This window comes from Gopherus evgoodei, chromosome 12 (genome assembly GCF_007399415.2).
Source record: "Gopherus evgoodei ecotype Sinaloan lineage chromosome 12, rGopEvg1_v1.p, whole genome shotgun sequence".
In the NCBI taxonomy this organism is placed as follows: domain Eukaryota; kingdom Metazoa; phylum Chordata; order Testudines; family Testudinidae; genus Gopherus; species Gopherus evgoodei.
In genome coordinates, this window is record NC_044333.1 from 6769532 (window position 1) to 6786995 (window position 17464).

At 47.2% G+C, this 17464-nt stretch overlaps 1 protein-coding gene across 3 annotated transcripts; it reads left to right on the forward strand.

Moving 5' to 3' along the window:
* The first annotated feature begins 1529 nt into the window (after positions 1-1529).
* On the forward strand, positions 1530-17305 carry CFAP20 (cilia and flagella associated protein 20). Of its 3 annotated transcripts, none has more exons than XM_030581759.1 (6): positions 1533-1727; positions 11920-11999; positions 13277-13388; positions 14194-14382; positions 15639-15749; positions 16816-17305. In XM_030581759.1, the coding sequence occupies exons 1-6, from the start codon at positions 1644-1646 to the stop codon at positions 16819-16821; spliced, it is 582 nt and encodes a 193-aa protein (XP_030437619.1). In that variant the 5' UTR covers positions 1533-1643; the 3' UTR covers positions 16822-17305. The 3 variants fall into 3 exon arrangements, with proteins under 3 accessions (XP_030437617.1, XP_030437619.1, XP_030437620.1); XM_030581760.1 differs by lacking the exon at positions 1533-1727 and adding an exon at positions 2419-2473; XM_030581757.1 differs by lacking the exon at positions 16816-17305 and having other exon boundaries at positions 1530-1727; positions 15639-15758.
* Positions 17306-17464: the final 159 nt, after the last annotated feature.

The window sequence follows — 17464 nt, forward strand, 5'->3', positions numbered from 1 at the left end:
CTACCCCAGCCTTCCCCTCCCCTCCATCTCCCACCTCGCCTCTGCTTCCTCCAGCTTCCCTTGCCCCTCCTTCAATTATTAAATAACTGGCTTTGTGTATATGGGGAAAGCAGTGGATGTGATATAGCTTGACTTTAGCAAAGTTTTTGATACAGTCTCCCACAGTATTCTTGCCAGCAAGTTAAAAAGTATGGATTGGATGAACAGATTATAAGGTGGATAGAAAGCTGGCTAGATCGTCAGGCTCAATGGGTAGTGATCAATGACTTGATGTCTAGCTGGAAACCAGTATCAAGCAGAGTGCCCCAGGGACTGGTCCTGGGGCTAGTTTTGTTCAACATTTTTATTAATGATCTGGATGATGGGATGGATTGCACCCTCAGCAAGTTTGCAGATGACACTAAGTTTGGGGGAGAGGTAGAAATGCTGGAGGGTAGGGAAAGGGTCCAGAGTGACCTAGACAAATTGGAGAATTGGGCCAAAAGAAATCTGATGAGGTTCAACAAGGACAAATGCACAGTCCTGAACTTAAGACGGAAGAATCCCATGCACTGCTACAGACTAGGGACTGAGTGGCTAGGCAGCAGTTCTGCAGAAAAGGATCTAGGGGTTCCAGTGGATGAGACGCTGGCTATGAATCAACAGTGTGCCCTTACTGCCAAGAAGGCTAATGGCATTTTGGGCTGTATAAGTTGGAGCATTGCCAGCAGATCGAGGGACGTGATCATTCCCCTCTATTCAATGTTGGTGAGGCCTCATCTGGATATTGTGTCCAGTTTTGGGCCCTACACTACAGGAAGGATGTGGAAAAATTGGACAGAGTCCAGTGGAGGGTAACAAAAATGATTAGGGGGCTGGGGCATGTGAATTCATGAGGAGAAGCTGAGGGAACTGGGATTGTTTAGTCTGCAGAGGAGAAGAAAGAGGGGGAATTTGATAGCTGTTTTCAACTACGTGAAGGGGGGTTCCAAAGAGGATGGATCTAGACTGTTCTCAGTGGTGGCAGGTGACAGAACAATGAGCAATGGTCTCAAATTGCAGTGGGGCAGGTCTAGGTTGGATATTAGGAAACACTATTTCACTGGGAGGGTGAAGCACTGGAATGGGTTCCCTAGGGAGGTGGTGGGATCTCCATCCTTAGAGGTTTTTAAGGTCAGGCTGGACAAAGTCCTGGCTGGGATAAGTCACTTGGGGATTGGTCCTGCTTTGAGCAGGGGGCGGGACTAGAACCCCCCAAGGTCCCTCCCCACCCTGAGAGTCTGTGACTCCTCCGCCTCCCTCAGCCCGAGGGGCGGGGCCACCGGCTCAGGGCGGTTGCCATAGCAGTTCGCACACGCCGACAACACACGGCCCCTCGGCTGGGGAGGGGGGAAGTAGTTCCGGCTGGAGGGGAAAGTAGTCCCTTGGTGACGGTCCGCGACCTGACCGAAGGGGCTGAACCAAGCGGCATAGAGCCAATCACGGAGAACATTGCGAGGCGCGGAAGAATCTCACGCAGACTACTCCCTTTCCTGTGAGCGGGAAGTGACCTAACATCTCCCTGCGCGCGGCAAGCGGGTGGCTTGGGCTCGGCGGCGGCAGCGAGGAGCGGAGGGAGCCGGGCGGGGCCGGCCGGGAGACCCTTCCCCTGGCCCGGCGGCGGGATGTTCAAGAACACGTTCCAGAGCGGCTTCCTCTCCGTGCTGTACAGCATCGGCAGCAAGCCCCTGCAGATCTGGGACAAGAAGGTACCGGGCCCGGGGAGGGGGGAGCAGCTCTGGGGGCCGGGCCGGGCCGGGCCCCTGCAGATCTGGGACAAGAAGGTACCGGGCCCGAGGGGGGGCTGGGCTGGGCTGGGCCGGGCTGGGCCGGGCCCCTGCAGATCTGGGACAAGAAGGTACCGGGCCCGGGGGGGGGCAGCTCTGGGGGCCGGGCCCCTGCAGATCTGGGACAAGAAGGTACCGGGCCCGGGGGGGGGGCAGCTCTGGGGGCCGGGCCGGGCCGGGCCCCTGCAGATCTGGGACAAGAAGGTATCGGGCCCGGGGGGGGGGCTGGGCCGGGCCCCTGAAGATCTGGGGCAAGAAGGTACCGGGCCCGGGGGGCTGGGCCCCTGCAGATCTGGGACAAGAAGGTACCGGGCCCGGGGGGGGGGGGGCTGGGCTGGGCCGGGCCGGGCCCCTGCAGATCTGGGACAAGAAGGTATCGGGCCCGGGGGGGGGGAGCTCTGGGGGCCGGGCCGGGCCCCTGAAGATCTGGGACAAGAAGGTACCGGGCCCGGGGGGGGGGCTGGGCCGGGCCCCTGAAGATCTGGGGCAAGAAGGTACCGGGCCCGGGGGACTGGGCCAGGCCCCTGCAGATCTGGGACAAGAAGGTACCGGGCCCGGGGGGGGGGGGAGGTGGAGCTCTGGGGGCCGGGCCCCTGCAGATCTGGGACAAGAAGGTACCAGGCCCGGGGGTGGGCTGGGCCGGGCCCCTGCAGATCTGGGACAAGAAGGTGTCTGTGGGCTGGCCCCGGGGACAGGGGGGCTCCTCCAATGCCCAGCACCACTTCCCAGGGGTGGTGGCAGCAAGAAGCTGCTAGTGGCTCTGATTTCTAGGGGAAGGAGGGAGGGTTGTGGTCCCTGGGACACGTGTGTGTGTTGGGGGGAACACGGACTCCTCCCTCTGGGGCTTAGGGACCTCAGTGCCATGTCTGTGTCCGGTTGGATCCAAAGAGGTTGGTGATCTGCTGTCCCTATGGCAACAAGCTGCCTGGCAACCTGCATCCCAGGCCTGGGCATCGCTGGTTGTTTGGCAGGTTTTTAGGGGGGCCTGTTCTGCTCCAGGACAGTGGCTGGAGGAGTGAGCCAATTCCTGACAAGCTGCCCTCCAAATGGAATATGTCCTCATGTACGGGGCAGGGAGCCCAGGACAGACCAGGGCTATCCTCTCTTGGGGGAAAGCACATTCCTAAACTGATTTTCCTTTGGGTCTCAGTAAGGAAACTTGGGAGCTCCTGTTGTCTTGTAGGTCGTGTGTGTTACTTGTCCTTTGACATAGTAACTGGAGCTGGTTGTGAAGCATTGAAATACCATTGTTTAAAAGACTATATTTGATTGAAAGAGAGAGAATTGTAACCTTATATTTTGCAGAGCCACTTCTGCAAAACCTAGTCAATTTCTGTCCCATCCATGTAGCTACTTCATACCTCATCCTTTACAGGTGTGATGGAGGCTGCTGATTAAGTAGTAAGCAATGCATCTGATTGTTTTTTAATTGATCACAACCCCTCCACCCAACTCCTTCTCCAAAAAGAAATCAGGGGTTTACCTTGCATAACCCTAGAAATGGTTACTTGTATCTAAAGGCTTGTCTGCACAGAGGAGTAATGCAGACTGTGACGGTTTGATTTCTAAAGCTCACTACTGTGTTGAACATCAGTTGGTCCATGCTGACCCTGCTGGTGCCACTAAAGGTTTGAAACAGTATTACGTTAAAGTGCACTAGAGAATATTACAAAGAGATGACTCATCATTACATTACTGTAATATATGCTATTGTATATAACTATTACTCGTTACCATATATGAGAGAGAGCCCAGGAACCCTGCCACACACACAGTTTTTGGGCATCTATGTACAACTGAAAAATTCCTAAATACAAATACTGAAAAATAGAAGCCCTAATGATAAACAGCAGCATGCAGTGTTCTGAAATATAAGAAACAGTCCTCAGAACGTCTACCAGCTTTGATCCTCAATGCAGGGAACTTGTGCTTGTCCCAAGAATGATTGTGTGTTAAGAAGGCAGTGTCTCTTAGAAATATCAAGTTTAGTATCTGCAGTTTTCTCTTTGACTCATACTGTACTTTGAGTTCCTTGAGAAGAGAAATTTCCCTCCACACACTATAAAATATGAAGTAGTCAATGTGAAATCTAGTTATGTGTATCTCATTTTCTAAAATTAAGTATCTGTTTCTACATCTGCCCCAAAATCTCCTTGGCAAATGTTGTAGTCTGAAAATAGCATGTTTCTATTACTAAAAGTTGAATTTTTCCAGTTCCCACAAACATGGGGTGCTAGCCATAGTGAAGTAATTAAAGTGACTGTAACAATATGCTGTCAGATGGTCAAAGTAAACAACCTGGGGAAAAAATAGGTAATTATTTTTTGCTCTGTCAGTTACAGTCATCTTGCATGTTACTTGGAACAGTAGGATGTCAGCCAAAGATGTTTTGTTTATGTTCCTTTTAAAAATGGCCTGCAAAGGGCACTTAAAATGGTGTTTTTCCCCCTTTAGGACGTATAAAGAAGTCTTGAAAGTGTCTTTTAATTTTTCTGCATAGAAATGGCAAGAATGTCAACTTTAGCCTTTCCTGGTTTTGCTGCAATGCTTTTTAGGCCTCTGGGATGTCTGTCAGCTTTTGCAGGTGTTGAACCTTTAACAGAGACATCCCTTCCCCGAAAGTACTCATTAGTCACTGATGTTCTGCAAAAATCAACCCCAAAATAAATTAGAAACAGTCTGACTGAATCTCTTTTCTCCTCCCAATTGCTTCCGTGTTCATTCTCTTGTGACATCATCATTTCACTAGCTGTCCATTCACAAGACCTAAAATTCTAATATAACTTCGCAGGCAGGAAAACATCTGTTTATATTTATAAAACCATTTCAGGCCTTCTCTGTACATCATAGAGCAGCACAAAGAAAAGGGGAGTGGGGTGGGGGCAAGAGCGCAACTCTTTTCCTTTTTGAAGGTGCTCTTTAAATTGGAGGTGTGTTTTGTTACAGATGTCCCATGTGCTGCTTCAGGGATGTGGGCTAAATATAGTAAATAAAACAAGGCCTATTTGTGGTCTGAAAGAGAGCCCAGTGGTGCTTTCAGAGTATACTACAATGGAATGTGTTGCAAACGCCTGTGAGGGCAAAGAAATAATGTTGTGTTTTTAAATGCTATTCAGCTAACATCCGTGCTGTGGGAAATGCTAGCTTTACAAGGCCTCAGTCATGCAACTTCTTGCATGTGAGAAGGCTGCTGTGCCTGCCTGGAGCATCATTGGAGTTAACAGCAGCAGCCTGTTCACAAGCAGTTAGTTGCAGGATCAGGGCTGAAATGAACATAACAGATCTAGAGGAAGGCTGAGCCAGTGGATGCAGTGCTGGTCTAAGAAAAATACTTGTGCCCATAGGGATGTTCTTAACCAGGAGGTTTATAAGCCTCTTTTTAATTTTGTAATGGTCTCATTACAATGTAGGGGCTCCCAAGTCTTGCATCTTGGCAGGGGGTTAGACTGGATGACCCTTGCGATCTTCTAACTTATGGGTTCTATGATTCGAAGACCTTTGTCTACGCCACCAGGTAAGTCAACATAAGTTACACTACTCCAGCTATGTGAATAACATAGCTGGAGTCGACGTAGCTTAGGCCAACTTACTGTAGTATCTACACCACTCTGTATCGACAGGAGATGCTCTCCAGTAGACTTACCTTACTCTTCTCATACCGGAGTTGACTAGAGAGTGCTCTGCGGTCGATTTTGTGGGTCTTCACTAGACCCGCTAACTCGATCCCCTCCCGGTGTAGACGTGGCCTAAGTGAGTGACAGCGCTGGTTAGAGATAGACAGGCTGGGTGGAAATTGTGAAAATGCTCTTACCTTGCCAGCTGACTCATTGTTCTTCTGAGTGCTGGGCCATTCGGGTACTTGTCTGTCATGGTGAAGTCTGCTGAACTCTGGTCCAGCTTATTCTGATGGTGGTGGGTGTGTGTCAATGTCCATTGGAACTAGACTGAAGTCAGGACATTCCTCTCAACTGTGGCACCCTGCACAGCTGAACCTCAGTTTCTATCTTACAGCTACTCTTAAAATGCTCTTTTAATAATCTATTTTTAAAAGTAAATGGGTTTGTCACTTTCACCTGCACTCTTACTCTGCTTCTAGTTAGGGGTCTTCAGAGATGTTTAGCATTTCCTGAAGTTCTGGGTTCACTTGTAATATGTCAAGAGCTAGTAGTCTTGTTAGGCATTGTGCATGTTAAGGAAACTGGCACTGGCAACATATAGTAAGCTGCACTGGTGTCAGCCCTGCTAAGGTTGTTTACATCAAGGATCTATACTGGTGTAACTATACTATTTTCTTGATGTAGATGGAGGGGGAGGGCAAAGACTCTTCTAAACATCTTGGAAGCATTCGCTTTACAGAGACTAACGTGGACACTGGAAACCTTTCCTTGATTATGCTGTGTGAACAGTTTGGCTTCCAGCTCCCCTTATGAGGTAGTTTCATTCCTTCCTTTTCTGTCCCTCCCCCCGCCCCCCCAATGGGCTGCAGTTAGTCTCTCAACAGGTGGTTTGGCACTGAGGCAGCTCTTTCACTCATCTGCTCTGTACTTAGCATCTAGCTCACAGACTTCGCTTCTGGAGTCCAAAGTGGATGATGCCACTGAAAACTGAAGTGGACATTCTTGGCTCCCTGAGATAGGGGAAGAGCTAGTTCAGTGGTTCTCAATCTTCTGTACTGGTGAGACTTTTCACACAGCAAGCCTCTGAGTGTGACCCCCCCCCGTACATTAGAAACACTCTTTTATATATCTAACACCGTTATAACTGCTGGAGGCAAAGCGGGGTTTGGGGTGGAGGCTGACAGCTCGCGAACCCCCCATGTAATAACCTTGTGACCCCCTGAGGGGTTCCGACCCCCAGCTTGAGAACCCCTGAGCTAGCTGCTGACCCAGCACCATCCTGCCAGGACAGCCACCAGAGCCCCCTAAATACAGAATGTGTTTTCTAGCTCTTTTAGACTTTTTTGTGCAGAGCAGATCAGTCTTCAGATCACTTACCCAGGGAGTGCATCCCCTGCCATTTCAGAGTCATCCGGGCCTTTCTGGGAGACCTGTTTTGCAAGGCACTGTCACTATCTCCATTTTAACACTTAGTTAATCAGAACCTCTCTTCATTCCTGAGTCCTTGGCTCTCGGATCTCAGGGGAACTCATTGCAAGCTGTTCTGCTGCAGTGGATTGAAACCGTTCAAAGGAACTTATCAAATCGGTTGATTCTCTGCATGATTTCTCCAAGTACGCAACTACTGAGACTTTCCTTAAACTGAAAGATAAAGATTAAAAGTTAGAGCAATTTCAGATGCTGTTCTCTAGCAATGCAGTGTATGCCAGTGTTTAGTATTCACCTGAATACCAAATAACTCTTGGAATCTGACCACAGAATACAAATAGCTGTTACTTGCATGGTTTCCCTGACCAGTGTGGAAGGACCTGTTTTCTGGGAACCTGTAGCAGAGTGCGGGCCCAAGAGGCTCTGAACCAGCCCCTATTAGCTCAGAACCTGCTAGCTCCCATACAGGGGAACTGATTGGAGCTGGCAGGGTGTGGCTCATTAAAGGCCTGTGAGCCTGCTGGGGAGAAGGTCTATAAAGCTGGCAGGAAGGAAGTGGCAAAGGGGGGAGGAACGAGAGGAGCAAGGAACTAGCTGTCCCCCGGGTGGCTACCTAACTCCTATTGAATTGTACAGAGTTGTGCATAGATGGTGGTGGGAACGAACACAGGGAAATAAAAGGACACTGGGTTTTGAGGTCTCTGGCTGATTTGTACTGTGAGCGACAAGGCACTCATCTACAGAGCCACATTAGAAAACCCTGCTATAGCCCATGTATGGGTGGAATATCGCACAGTCAGACTAGCTTGATTCTCGAAGGGGAGGAGAATCTCTGCCTGCAGTGGTCAGGGGAATGGTGCTAGCAACAGCAGAGTATAAACACAGCTGTTGCTAGCATGGTTCCAGCCACAGAAACTGACCTAACCATGTCTGCACTGATGCTGGACAGCAATAAAATACTTGTTGGTGTCTCTAGAGGTCGCCCTCAGCCGATTTAATTCACTATTCACTGCTTGGACTGAACCTGAATTCTTCTAGCAAGGGCTGAGTTAATCTTAAATTTCTCCAATCTTCTAGTTACACTGATCTAAGGTGTTACTAGTAACAATAGTAGGTAAAAAATGTCATACAAAACTGATGTTTTTAAAAAGTTGATTGTAGTCCAGCTATTTTTGAGTGTGTGAATAAGCACTTTATTGTCTTGAGTGCAGGCAGGTTAATAATTAGTAAATTAGTGTAACTCAGAATAGGATGTTGATATGGATGATGGTATCCACAGTTGCATAAAATAGGACTTGATTAGAAGTTTTTTTCTCTACTTTCAAAAAAGTCGTCTTTGGGTTGTGACAATATATAGAAAATGTTAGCTCAAAATTAGTTTTTCTGGAAGTGTAACTTCTGAGCATTGAAAGTGACAACAAAAATCCCTTCACTTTAAGTGCACTGGTCATTGCAGAGCATCTGCTGTAATCTATAGTTATAAACATTCTCTTTCCATGACATTGAGAGATCCCTCGTTGAACAATGCTGCTCTAACCTATGAAATCAGTGTTAACTGTTATCAGAATTTCAGCCTCTGGGGGAGTGATTTGCAAGGGGTGGGATGTTAAGTAATGGTATCCAGAGTTTTTAGCTTTCTTCTCTTCTGAGAGTCATAAGAACAGCCATACTGGGTCATAGAAAAGGTCCATCAAGCCCAGTAACCTGTCCTCTGACAGTGGCCAATGGCAGGTACCCCCCAAAGGGAATGAACAGACAGGTTATCATCAAGTGAGCCATGCCCTGTCACCCAGTCCCAGCTTCTGGCAAACAGAGGCTAGGGACACCATTCCTGCCCATCCTGGCTAATAGCCATTAGTCAAATTAGCTCTGGTTGATAAGCTAGTTCTGATGACTCATTAGAGGCCTTTGTGAAACAAGTTGGTTGTCCCTACACTTACCCCAGTTTCTAGGGGAGGATTGGGGCTCGATGTCTGAGTGCCAATAGAGTTCTTTGGAGAAGGGTGTGTATGTATGTGTGTGTGTGTGTGTGTGTGTTATGCTGCTCTCTCTGTCTACCCCACGTTGGTTTTGATAGGGTAGGAGATGAGTTGATTAGCTAGCAAACTGTTGTTGTTGTTTTGTAGACTAGCCTACTTCATCTCTAAACATTGTCATCCCAAATTCTTTGTCATTCTTAATATATGCTGCCCTTGGATGCATACCATGACTATGCCCTCCACCCTGCTTCGCTGTCTCATCCATGCTTTTCTCTGTCCTGCCTGCCTTATATCTTTGCTCTTGTCTCTTCATCCTGCTCCTAGGAATGTCGTATGAGAAGAAACGCATTCCCTCTGTGATCCTTCGATGTGTCTCTTGCGTTCAGAGAAAAAAACTGGCTTTCATGGACCATGACTAGTCAATTGACATTGCACTAAATTGACCTGGTGGCAGAAGGAAAAGAACATTCTTTTACTAGTCAAATATTGATTAACTGATGAACTATCATCCATACTGGGAGTCTCACTGAACCTTCCCTATCTCCACTTTTCATCACTAAGAAATCTTGGGCTACCAATGGTACAGTCCTGGGATTACCAATGGTTAAGCTCCTTTGCTTTCAGTTTAAAGCGATTTTTACCAAAAAAAATCCCAGGTTTAACAAAAATTATATTGTTTTTTCCTCTGATTTTTCACCCTGCTGTCCTTCAAATATATAAAAAATAACTTGTTTTATTAGGAAAATAAAATGCATTGCATAAGATGTGTATTACAATAATACATCAGTCTGTGTATGTGCAAAGCCGTCTGTTGAAGTAAGGCTGTGTATTAGTCTAGAAGATACACACAATAAATAAACAGGCACGCAGGCAAGCTCTGAAGTGCGTGTGCATCTGAATGTCCTGATGAATCTCATGCCCGCCACATACACATTTCAGCTACATGCAAGGCTATAGGAGAATGGGTCTTGGAAAAGACTCCTTAAAAAGCTTGCTGCGAGCCTTCGCTACGCAGGACTTTGGGAAGTTACACTGAAGGACTTCACATAAGATAGTGAGTGTTTATAAATATTTTTGAATATTGGGCCCAATTATTAAATGTTAATATAGTTCTAAGTCTACAACAGTAAACTGTTTATTCAGACAAAAAGTTTTATTTGGGGTTTGAAGGGATATTGTTTTCCTAAACTCAGAAGTGGCAGCATTGTGTTTTGAGTTCTGTTTTAGTTCTGCAGCAAAGCGCATTGAATTCTGTTAAAGCATTCATCTACTGGATACTTTTTCCCCCTGTTCTTGCTCCACCAAACTAAACCCTGGTATTTACCAAGAACAATTTTAATAGTTTTTTTGCACTGATTTTCTTCAGCTGTTTTTGTTGAGGTGGTAATAAACACTGATAAATTCCCAGGAAAAATTAAATAAAATCAAAACCGAAAACAAAGGGGCCTACCAATGGTGAAAGCTGTAATGTAGTCTGCGAGCAGGTATTCTTACTGCTCTTCTCTCAGCCGGCTAACCATGGTACTTTCCCAGTGCTCAATCAGCATGTTGCATCCTTGTTTCCAGGATTTAATTTTGATAGAGCCTATTGCTGCTGCTAATATAGAGAACTCCACATTAGTCTTCTAATGGATAATTCCATTTGCAGCTGACAAAAACATCAAATCATCTGAATATTGCCATGGTAGTTTCTTATAGACAGACCTATACATAAATGGGAGATGTATTTGGTGCAGAAGAGGCACAGGATTGGAGAAGAGGAATACGCTGCTATCCCTTGAGGAGTCTCTCTCTGGCATCTTAACATCTTCTTTATCTGTGATGGCTCGGAATAGGATTAAAAATATGGCCTGTCAGTCCATGCTAGCATTCCTACCATTCCCAGCATCCATTTCAGGTGATCTGAATAGAGACATCCTTAAAGATCAGAGAGAGATGGGCTCCTGTTTGCCATTCTTATTTCTCTTTTAGCAAAAACACACATTATATCCACTATAGGTCAATCTAGAGCAACCGACTAAGCAATTTGCAGATGAATTGCTGGTTTTGTAAATCATTTTATTTCCTATGACTGGAATCCTCCCATTAGATGTTTAATGTGGTTCTGTATTTTAGCAGCAGAGTGGTGGTATCATGGATTCACAGGGTTGCAGTGCTGACTCTGCACGAAGAAGTGGGTGATTTAATTAGCAGAAGTGCCTTTAAATGCAGAACTTATGTTTTTTAATGTGGAACGAGCTTTTTCGTTAAAAAATGAACTCTCATATCCTGAGATTCAGCATAAGTTGGCTGCTGAGAAGAGTAAGTGTGAGTTACTGTGCCAGTTCCTATTCTGGCCTTCCTGCACTGTTCAGGGACCTGGCTGTGAGTAACTTTATTGAATCATTGGAGAGCTCATATCACCTCTGTCATGGGCTTTTTTTCCCTCTAGCCTTACTCCATTATTAGTATGACTTAAAACAAGCTTTCTTCGTCCATTGCTGCTGTTTGCCTGAGTGCACCAGGCGGCAGTGTCCAGCCCTACCAATGGGCAGTAACACACAGGAGGTAAAAGTCCTGTCAGTGGAGAGGATGTTCTGGGTGTGGATGCACTGGCCTCCAGGAGTCACGGATTAATGAGCGAAGAAATAGACCTGGGCTTCCTGTAGCTTTTGCTACAACCTTGCATTCCTTTCCCTGGTTTGGTCTAACTTAGTACTTGTCTGGCTTGAGCATTCTTTGAGCCTTCCTATACTAGACTTAAATGCATCAGAGTGACTCAGCATGCATTTTGCTGTGTATTGATGTGCTTTGTCAAGGTACTGTTTCTGGCCTCTGACATCAGCATCTGGAGATGACATTGGACCTTGCAGACTTTCAGTAAAGGCGTTTGCTGGCAGCGTGTCCTGTAGTAGTAATTGCAGTTATAGTTGCGTGGGATGACGGAAGGAAGCCATCTGATTTCTGCATGTGACTGCCGAGAGGCGTTCTTGTGAGATGTCTTTCTAGCGTGCTCTTCTGGGCTGGGAGATCTCGCCTGCTTTTTAGGAATGGCAGTTGTCTTTCATCTCTCCCGTGGCTAACGAACTGTTCCACTTTCTCTTGTTCTAGGTGCGGAATGGCCATATCAAAAGAATCACCGATAACGATATCCAGTCACTGGTGCTGGAGATTGAAGGAACAAATGTCAGGTAGAGTAAGAGGCCATTTTTTCCCCTAACATGCTATGGGCCGTTAGCTCCTCAAACCGAATGAACGATCATGGTGCCACTTCAGTCATCTTGTCTTTCCCTATTAATCTCCTCCCAAGTTTATTGATGAGATTCTTCTCTATCAAGTGTCCCCTTCTGTAGCAGTATTATGGCATGGCCCATTCTAGCTCTGTTTTTATTCCCAGACATTTTGGTTTTTGCTGGAGTTTTAAAAATGCTTATAGAGCTCTGGATGCAAACCGAGCTCTTTGACTGTCATTGATGTCTTCCCTCTCTCAGCAGGTCCTAGTAATATTCAGGTGTTCTCTTTTTCGCCTTATATAACTTGCATTTCTTATTAGAGACAATCTGGGCATTGTAGCCCATGGGTTATCTAGTGCCAGGGGAGAGCTGAATTGTAGCAAAAGCAATGCACTATCTCTTGCATCTGGTTGTCCTAAGACCCACTAGTTCCCTCAGTGAAAGACTTGCAGCAGGAAGCTGAAATATAAGAGGCTTTTGTTTACAAGACACATGGATTTTAGAGCTTGTCAGACCTTTGGTCCAAAGTTGTGGGGCTGTTTGGCTCTAATTCTTCCTTAAACATGTGCCGTGCTTGGGAGTTGCTGCTCTTTTTGTTGTGGGGGCGCTACCTGCTTAGATCAAGGGCTGAGGGGGTCTAGTGCTGTGGGCTTGAAGTGTGAGCAGGAAGCTCTCATGATAACTGTAGAGTGTCCTATTAACCTGGTGGAGAAGGAAGAGTGTATTTGAACTGAATAGTGGTTTGTCCTAGTCCTCCCCATCCACTGGAGTGGAACAGTCCACTCTTTCACTGAGGCCCCCACTGGTTCGATCTGCCTGGCTAGATGTGTTTGGGCAATCTGATTGGCTGAGCACTCCTTAGTACCCCATATGAGCAAAGGGTAGTGAACTGGTGCACTGTGTGAACTTGCAAGGGGTCAGCAGAGCATAGCGCATCCATGCAAGATAGTAACCAGAAGAGTGTCTCTAAGTGGCCTGCAATTTTTACCTCTGCTAGTGACTAGGAGACGAAGGGAGTGGGAGCTTCAGACCATCCACGTTATATGGAATCAATTAAACCCTGTGGTTTGTGTACTCCTTAAACCTGGAAAGCTTAATCTAATATAAGGGCTTCCTGGCTAACTCCTCTTGCGCATGGATCTGTCTCAGAATGTGCTCTATTGATACATCTGCCGTGTACCAGGCAAACTGACATAAGGAGCTAGAAATATTCTGTCTATCTCTCCCCTTCCCAGTACCACGTACATCACCTGCCCTGCTGACCCAAAGAAAACACTGGGCATCAAACTGCCCTTCCTGGTGATGATCATTAAGAACCTAAAGAAATACTTTACCTTTGAAGTGCAGGTGAGTGGGGTAACATGCAGAGCTGCCTCAGTAGGGGTTAGAGAGGGGAGTATCCCCCAGTCCCCAATAACTGCTGGGTATAAAGAGAGTGGGAGCTGGCTGTCTAGAGACTCATGACTCCAGCACTGTAATATCTGAGCACTTTGCAGAAACTAATGAATCTGTTCTTAGCACTTCTGTGCGATAGAGAAATATTATCCCTGTTTGACGTTGGCCCTAGGTAGTGGTGGCCTAGTGGACAGAACACAGGACTGTGACTCAGGAGGCCTGGGTTCTATTCTTGGCTCACCTGCTATTCTCCTGGTGACTGTGGACAAGTCATTTCCCCTCTCTCTGCCTCAGTTTCCCAATCTGTAAAATGAAGCACTTTGAGATCTGCAGATGAAAAGCATATAAAGAGCCAAGGAGGATTATTATGGTGATGAAGTGACTTGTCCAAGGTGACACAGGTAGTCTGTGGCAGAGCCACATCTCCTAGTCCAGTGCATCAACCACAAAATCTTCCTTTTTTTCCCCTGTCAGCCCCTTAGTATCAAACCCTCTCTCCCATTGCAGCCTGATCCCATGAGTCTTGTGGCTCAGAGTTTAGGGGCACGAGTCAGGCCATGAGAGAATGTAGTGACCATGTTTGAAACCCAGGTTTTCATGTTGCATCTAGGCACTGACTTATAGATGTTCTAGCTGTAAAGTGGAGGGGAAAGTCCTATGCTACAGAATCTCCTAGAGTCAGACTCTGGGTTGGAGACTGCCTGTCTTGAGTGAACTCTGTATCTCCTTGACAGGCTGTCTTTTTCCTCTGCATCAGGTGTTGGATGATAAGAACGTGCGCAGGCGCTTCCGGGCAAGTAACTACCAGAGCACAACCCGGGTGAAGCCCTTCATCTGCACCATGCCCATGCGGCTGGATGATGGCTGGAACCAAATTCAGTTCAACCTGTCCGATTTCACACGCCGCGCCTATGGCACGAACTACATCGAGACCCTGAGGGTCCAGGTATGAGCTCGGCCAAACTGCTGCCAGGGAGCCTACTTCTGAGAGGTCAGGGCTCCCCCTACTCCATAGCTGTAGAGATCATGCCCTGCAGTCTCTCTTCTTGCTAGCCAGGAGATTGGGCTGCTGGAGTCCAAGCAGAACAGGAGCCTGCACTCCACCCCGTTTGGCGTCTTAGCTAATTTCCTGTCTTAACTGTGCACTGTTAGAGGGGATCAGAACTGGGGCTAGTGACCTCATGTATTAGTGATGGGTGACTACACTGGGCCTCAGCCTGCCCCACTCTTAATTCAGCTGCTTCTCAGATGATGGAACTAGCTTCATCCATGGTCTTTTCCCACCAGCCTTCAGCTACACGAGGAAGCTGGGGAGATGCTTTCTCTGGGGTGTGGTGATATTTAAGTCTATTAGGGATGCCAGGCACACATCTGACAGTGGGCTGGCAGTCCTTATTCTCATTCCTATGCAGGGAAATCCTAAGGAGGAGTGGAATTGCCGTTTTCTCCTCAGCAACAGTGAGGACTGATTAAAGAAAGGAGCAGTAGGGAGCAGAGACGGGGGTAATTGTGGGGAACCTTGTGTCATCTGGCAGCCAGTGCAGAGCTGATCCTATGGAGTCTCCAGTGCTCTGCCCTGATCTCTTTAGCCAGCTCCTAGACACGTGCCTTCTACTGAATGTGTTCCTGAACAATGAAAGGTGCTAATATAGGACCGAGCAAGAACCAGCTCTGCTACCATCTCCGAGCCTCTGCCAATCACATGAGCAACAGTGCTGGAGACTCTGAAAGATGTTCCAACCCAATTAGACACTGCTTCCCAGGCTCTTGCCCTCCCTAAACAGCTACCTTGCTGTTTATCATGACCCTTTTTCAGTCAGTTTTCAGCCCAGGTAACAGTACTTGAGATTTCATGAGACGCTGGAACATCTAGCTATAAAAACCAAGAGCATGATGGGTGGCTGGGACACTTCAGAAGAGGGTGGAGGAGGAGCTGCTACCTTTTAAAGCTGCTAGGAAGAAAGATGGGGGAATAGGATACCCCCAGGAAGACTTGACAAGGCCTCTGGGGCAGTCAGCAGATCAGCGTAATTCCTGCAGCACTGATCACCAAAGTGGATTTTCTGGATCTGGGATTCTTAGATGATGGGAGAGTTCCGTAATCGGTGGGTTGCAAGCCAAGCCTCCGTCAAGCTGGTGGGGAGAGGTATAAGGAGAAGATGTTAAAGATGCAGCCAATTCTCTCCGTCTTTCCATCACCAGATCCATGCGAACTGTCGCATCCGGAGGGTGTATTTCTCTGACAGACTCTACTCGGAGGATGAGCTTCCAGCTGAGTTCAAGCTGTACCTCCCTGTTCAGAACAAGGCCAAGGTGAGCTAGCCTGATGAGGAGGGAGAAGTGGGGAAGCAGCAGCTAGGGCCATCTCAAAAATCTCTCTCCTTTGTCTAGCATTTCCTCCTCCCTCCTGAGGTTTTAGCAATAAGAGGCCTCCACATAATATTTGTATCGGAAAAGTATTTCCCCTTTGCTCATGGTAGGGAACATGCCCTTGTCGCTTATGCCAGTCACTGGTTCCCAACTATTAAAATCAGTAGCAATATCTCAACTTGTTTATTGATTGGCAGTCTTACCCGGGAAGCAGAGCACTGAAGTTGATGGAGTCTCGGTTCCTTTCCCTGCCCCTAGAAAGAGGCCTTCCAAATTTCATGGGGAATAGTGTGTGCGAGATGGTTCCCCTGCTGTTGTCTGTGCTCTTCCTGTTCTGGGGTTGAACCCCAGAAGCTGCCACTCTGTTGCTGGTGAGAGATGATGGTTGCTGCCAAACTGGCTGTTGGTGATGATCTCTTCCAAACAGAGGTGCTAGCCTCTGTTTCCTCGTTCCCTGGTCACTTACCTTCTCTCCCATAGAGTTCCACTCTGGTTCCTGTCCCTGCCTGACTCTGGGAGCGTCATTGCTGTGGAAGGGGAAGAAGGATGAGTGTATTGCCTTAGAGTAGGAAGAGTGTCCTTGGGTTGAGCGGGAGAGGAGCACGCTGGATCATTCTCCAGTGATCAGTAGTCTAGTTTCAGGATCATTATTAAGGGGCTTTATAGATAAATGTCCAGTCCTCCTTAACCAGATACCCTCATGATGAAAGTGCTTCTGGGTTGGGTAGAATAAGACAGATGGGTAGGAACTTGGAGGAAATTCTCAAGGGAGTGCATCTTCTCTCCCCGCCCCAAGGAGACTGATGCTTATTTAGGGGTAGGTGGAGGGCTGTGTTAACGATCGCATGCTTCAAAGGTCATGGTAATAGCATGTGGCCAGGAATGAGGATAGTTTAGGGCTGTCAATGGAGCATTGCCTTCTGTACAATCACATGCAGCATGGGGCACGGTGGAATAGGAATGTCAGATGCTAATCGCTTAATACTGTCTCCTTTATACCCCCCCCCAGCAATAAACTGCATTGGAAAGAAACATGAGGAACGTGCCATGGCTCGGTATGAACATGAAGGCAGGTGGAGGAGAATGTCCTAATGAAACACAATTAGCTAAATTCACTCTGCATAGGGTAACTTGAATCATTTGGTATCCCTTTCCTGGGCAGGACACAACTAACCATGTAATAATACTGGAATTGCATTGTACATCCATAGGAAGCACAGAATCAGAGTATTTATCTGGCTGTTCCTAAAAGCGGAGTCTAAACACTGCGAGTGACGCGGTACCTAATCTTTGCCTGGCTTGGGGGAATTACCAAGTCAATGAGAGTAGTGTGTCTGAAGAGAGGATCTGGTGTGGAATTACGGGGTTAAGTGTGCCCTCTGAAAGATACCAATGTGTTTTTCCTTTCCTGGTTTTCCATCTTTTTTTTTATATGTGCTCTAAATATGGATGTAATACTCACACTTTGAAAGTTATTAAACATTTGATTCTGTTTGTAAGTGTGTCCATGCATCTCCCTCCTTTGATGGTGCTCTTTCACTCACAGATGGTTGGACTTAAAAAGCTCTGAGGAATCGCTTTAGCAGCCCAGATGTTACTATTGCCTCTGAATTCCACTTGGTTTGGCAGCCTGCTCCGCAGAGCCCCAGCAGTGCTGC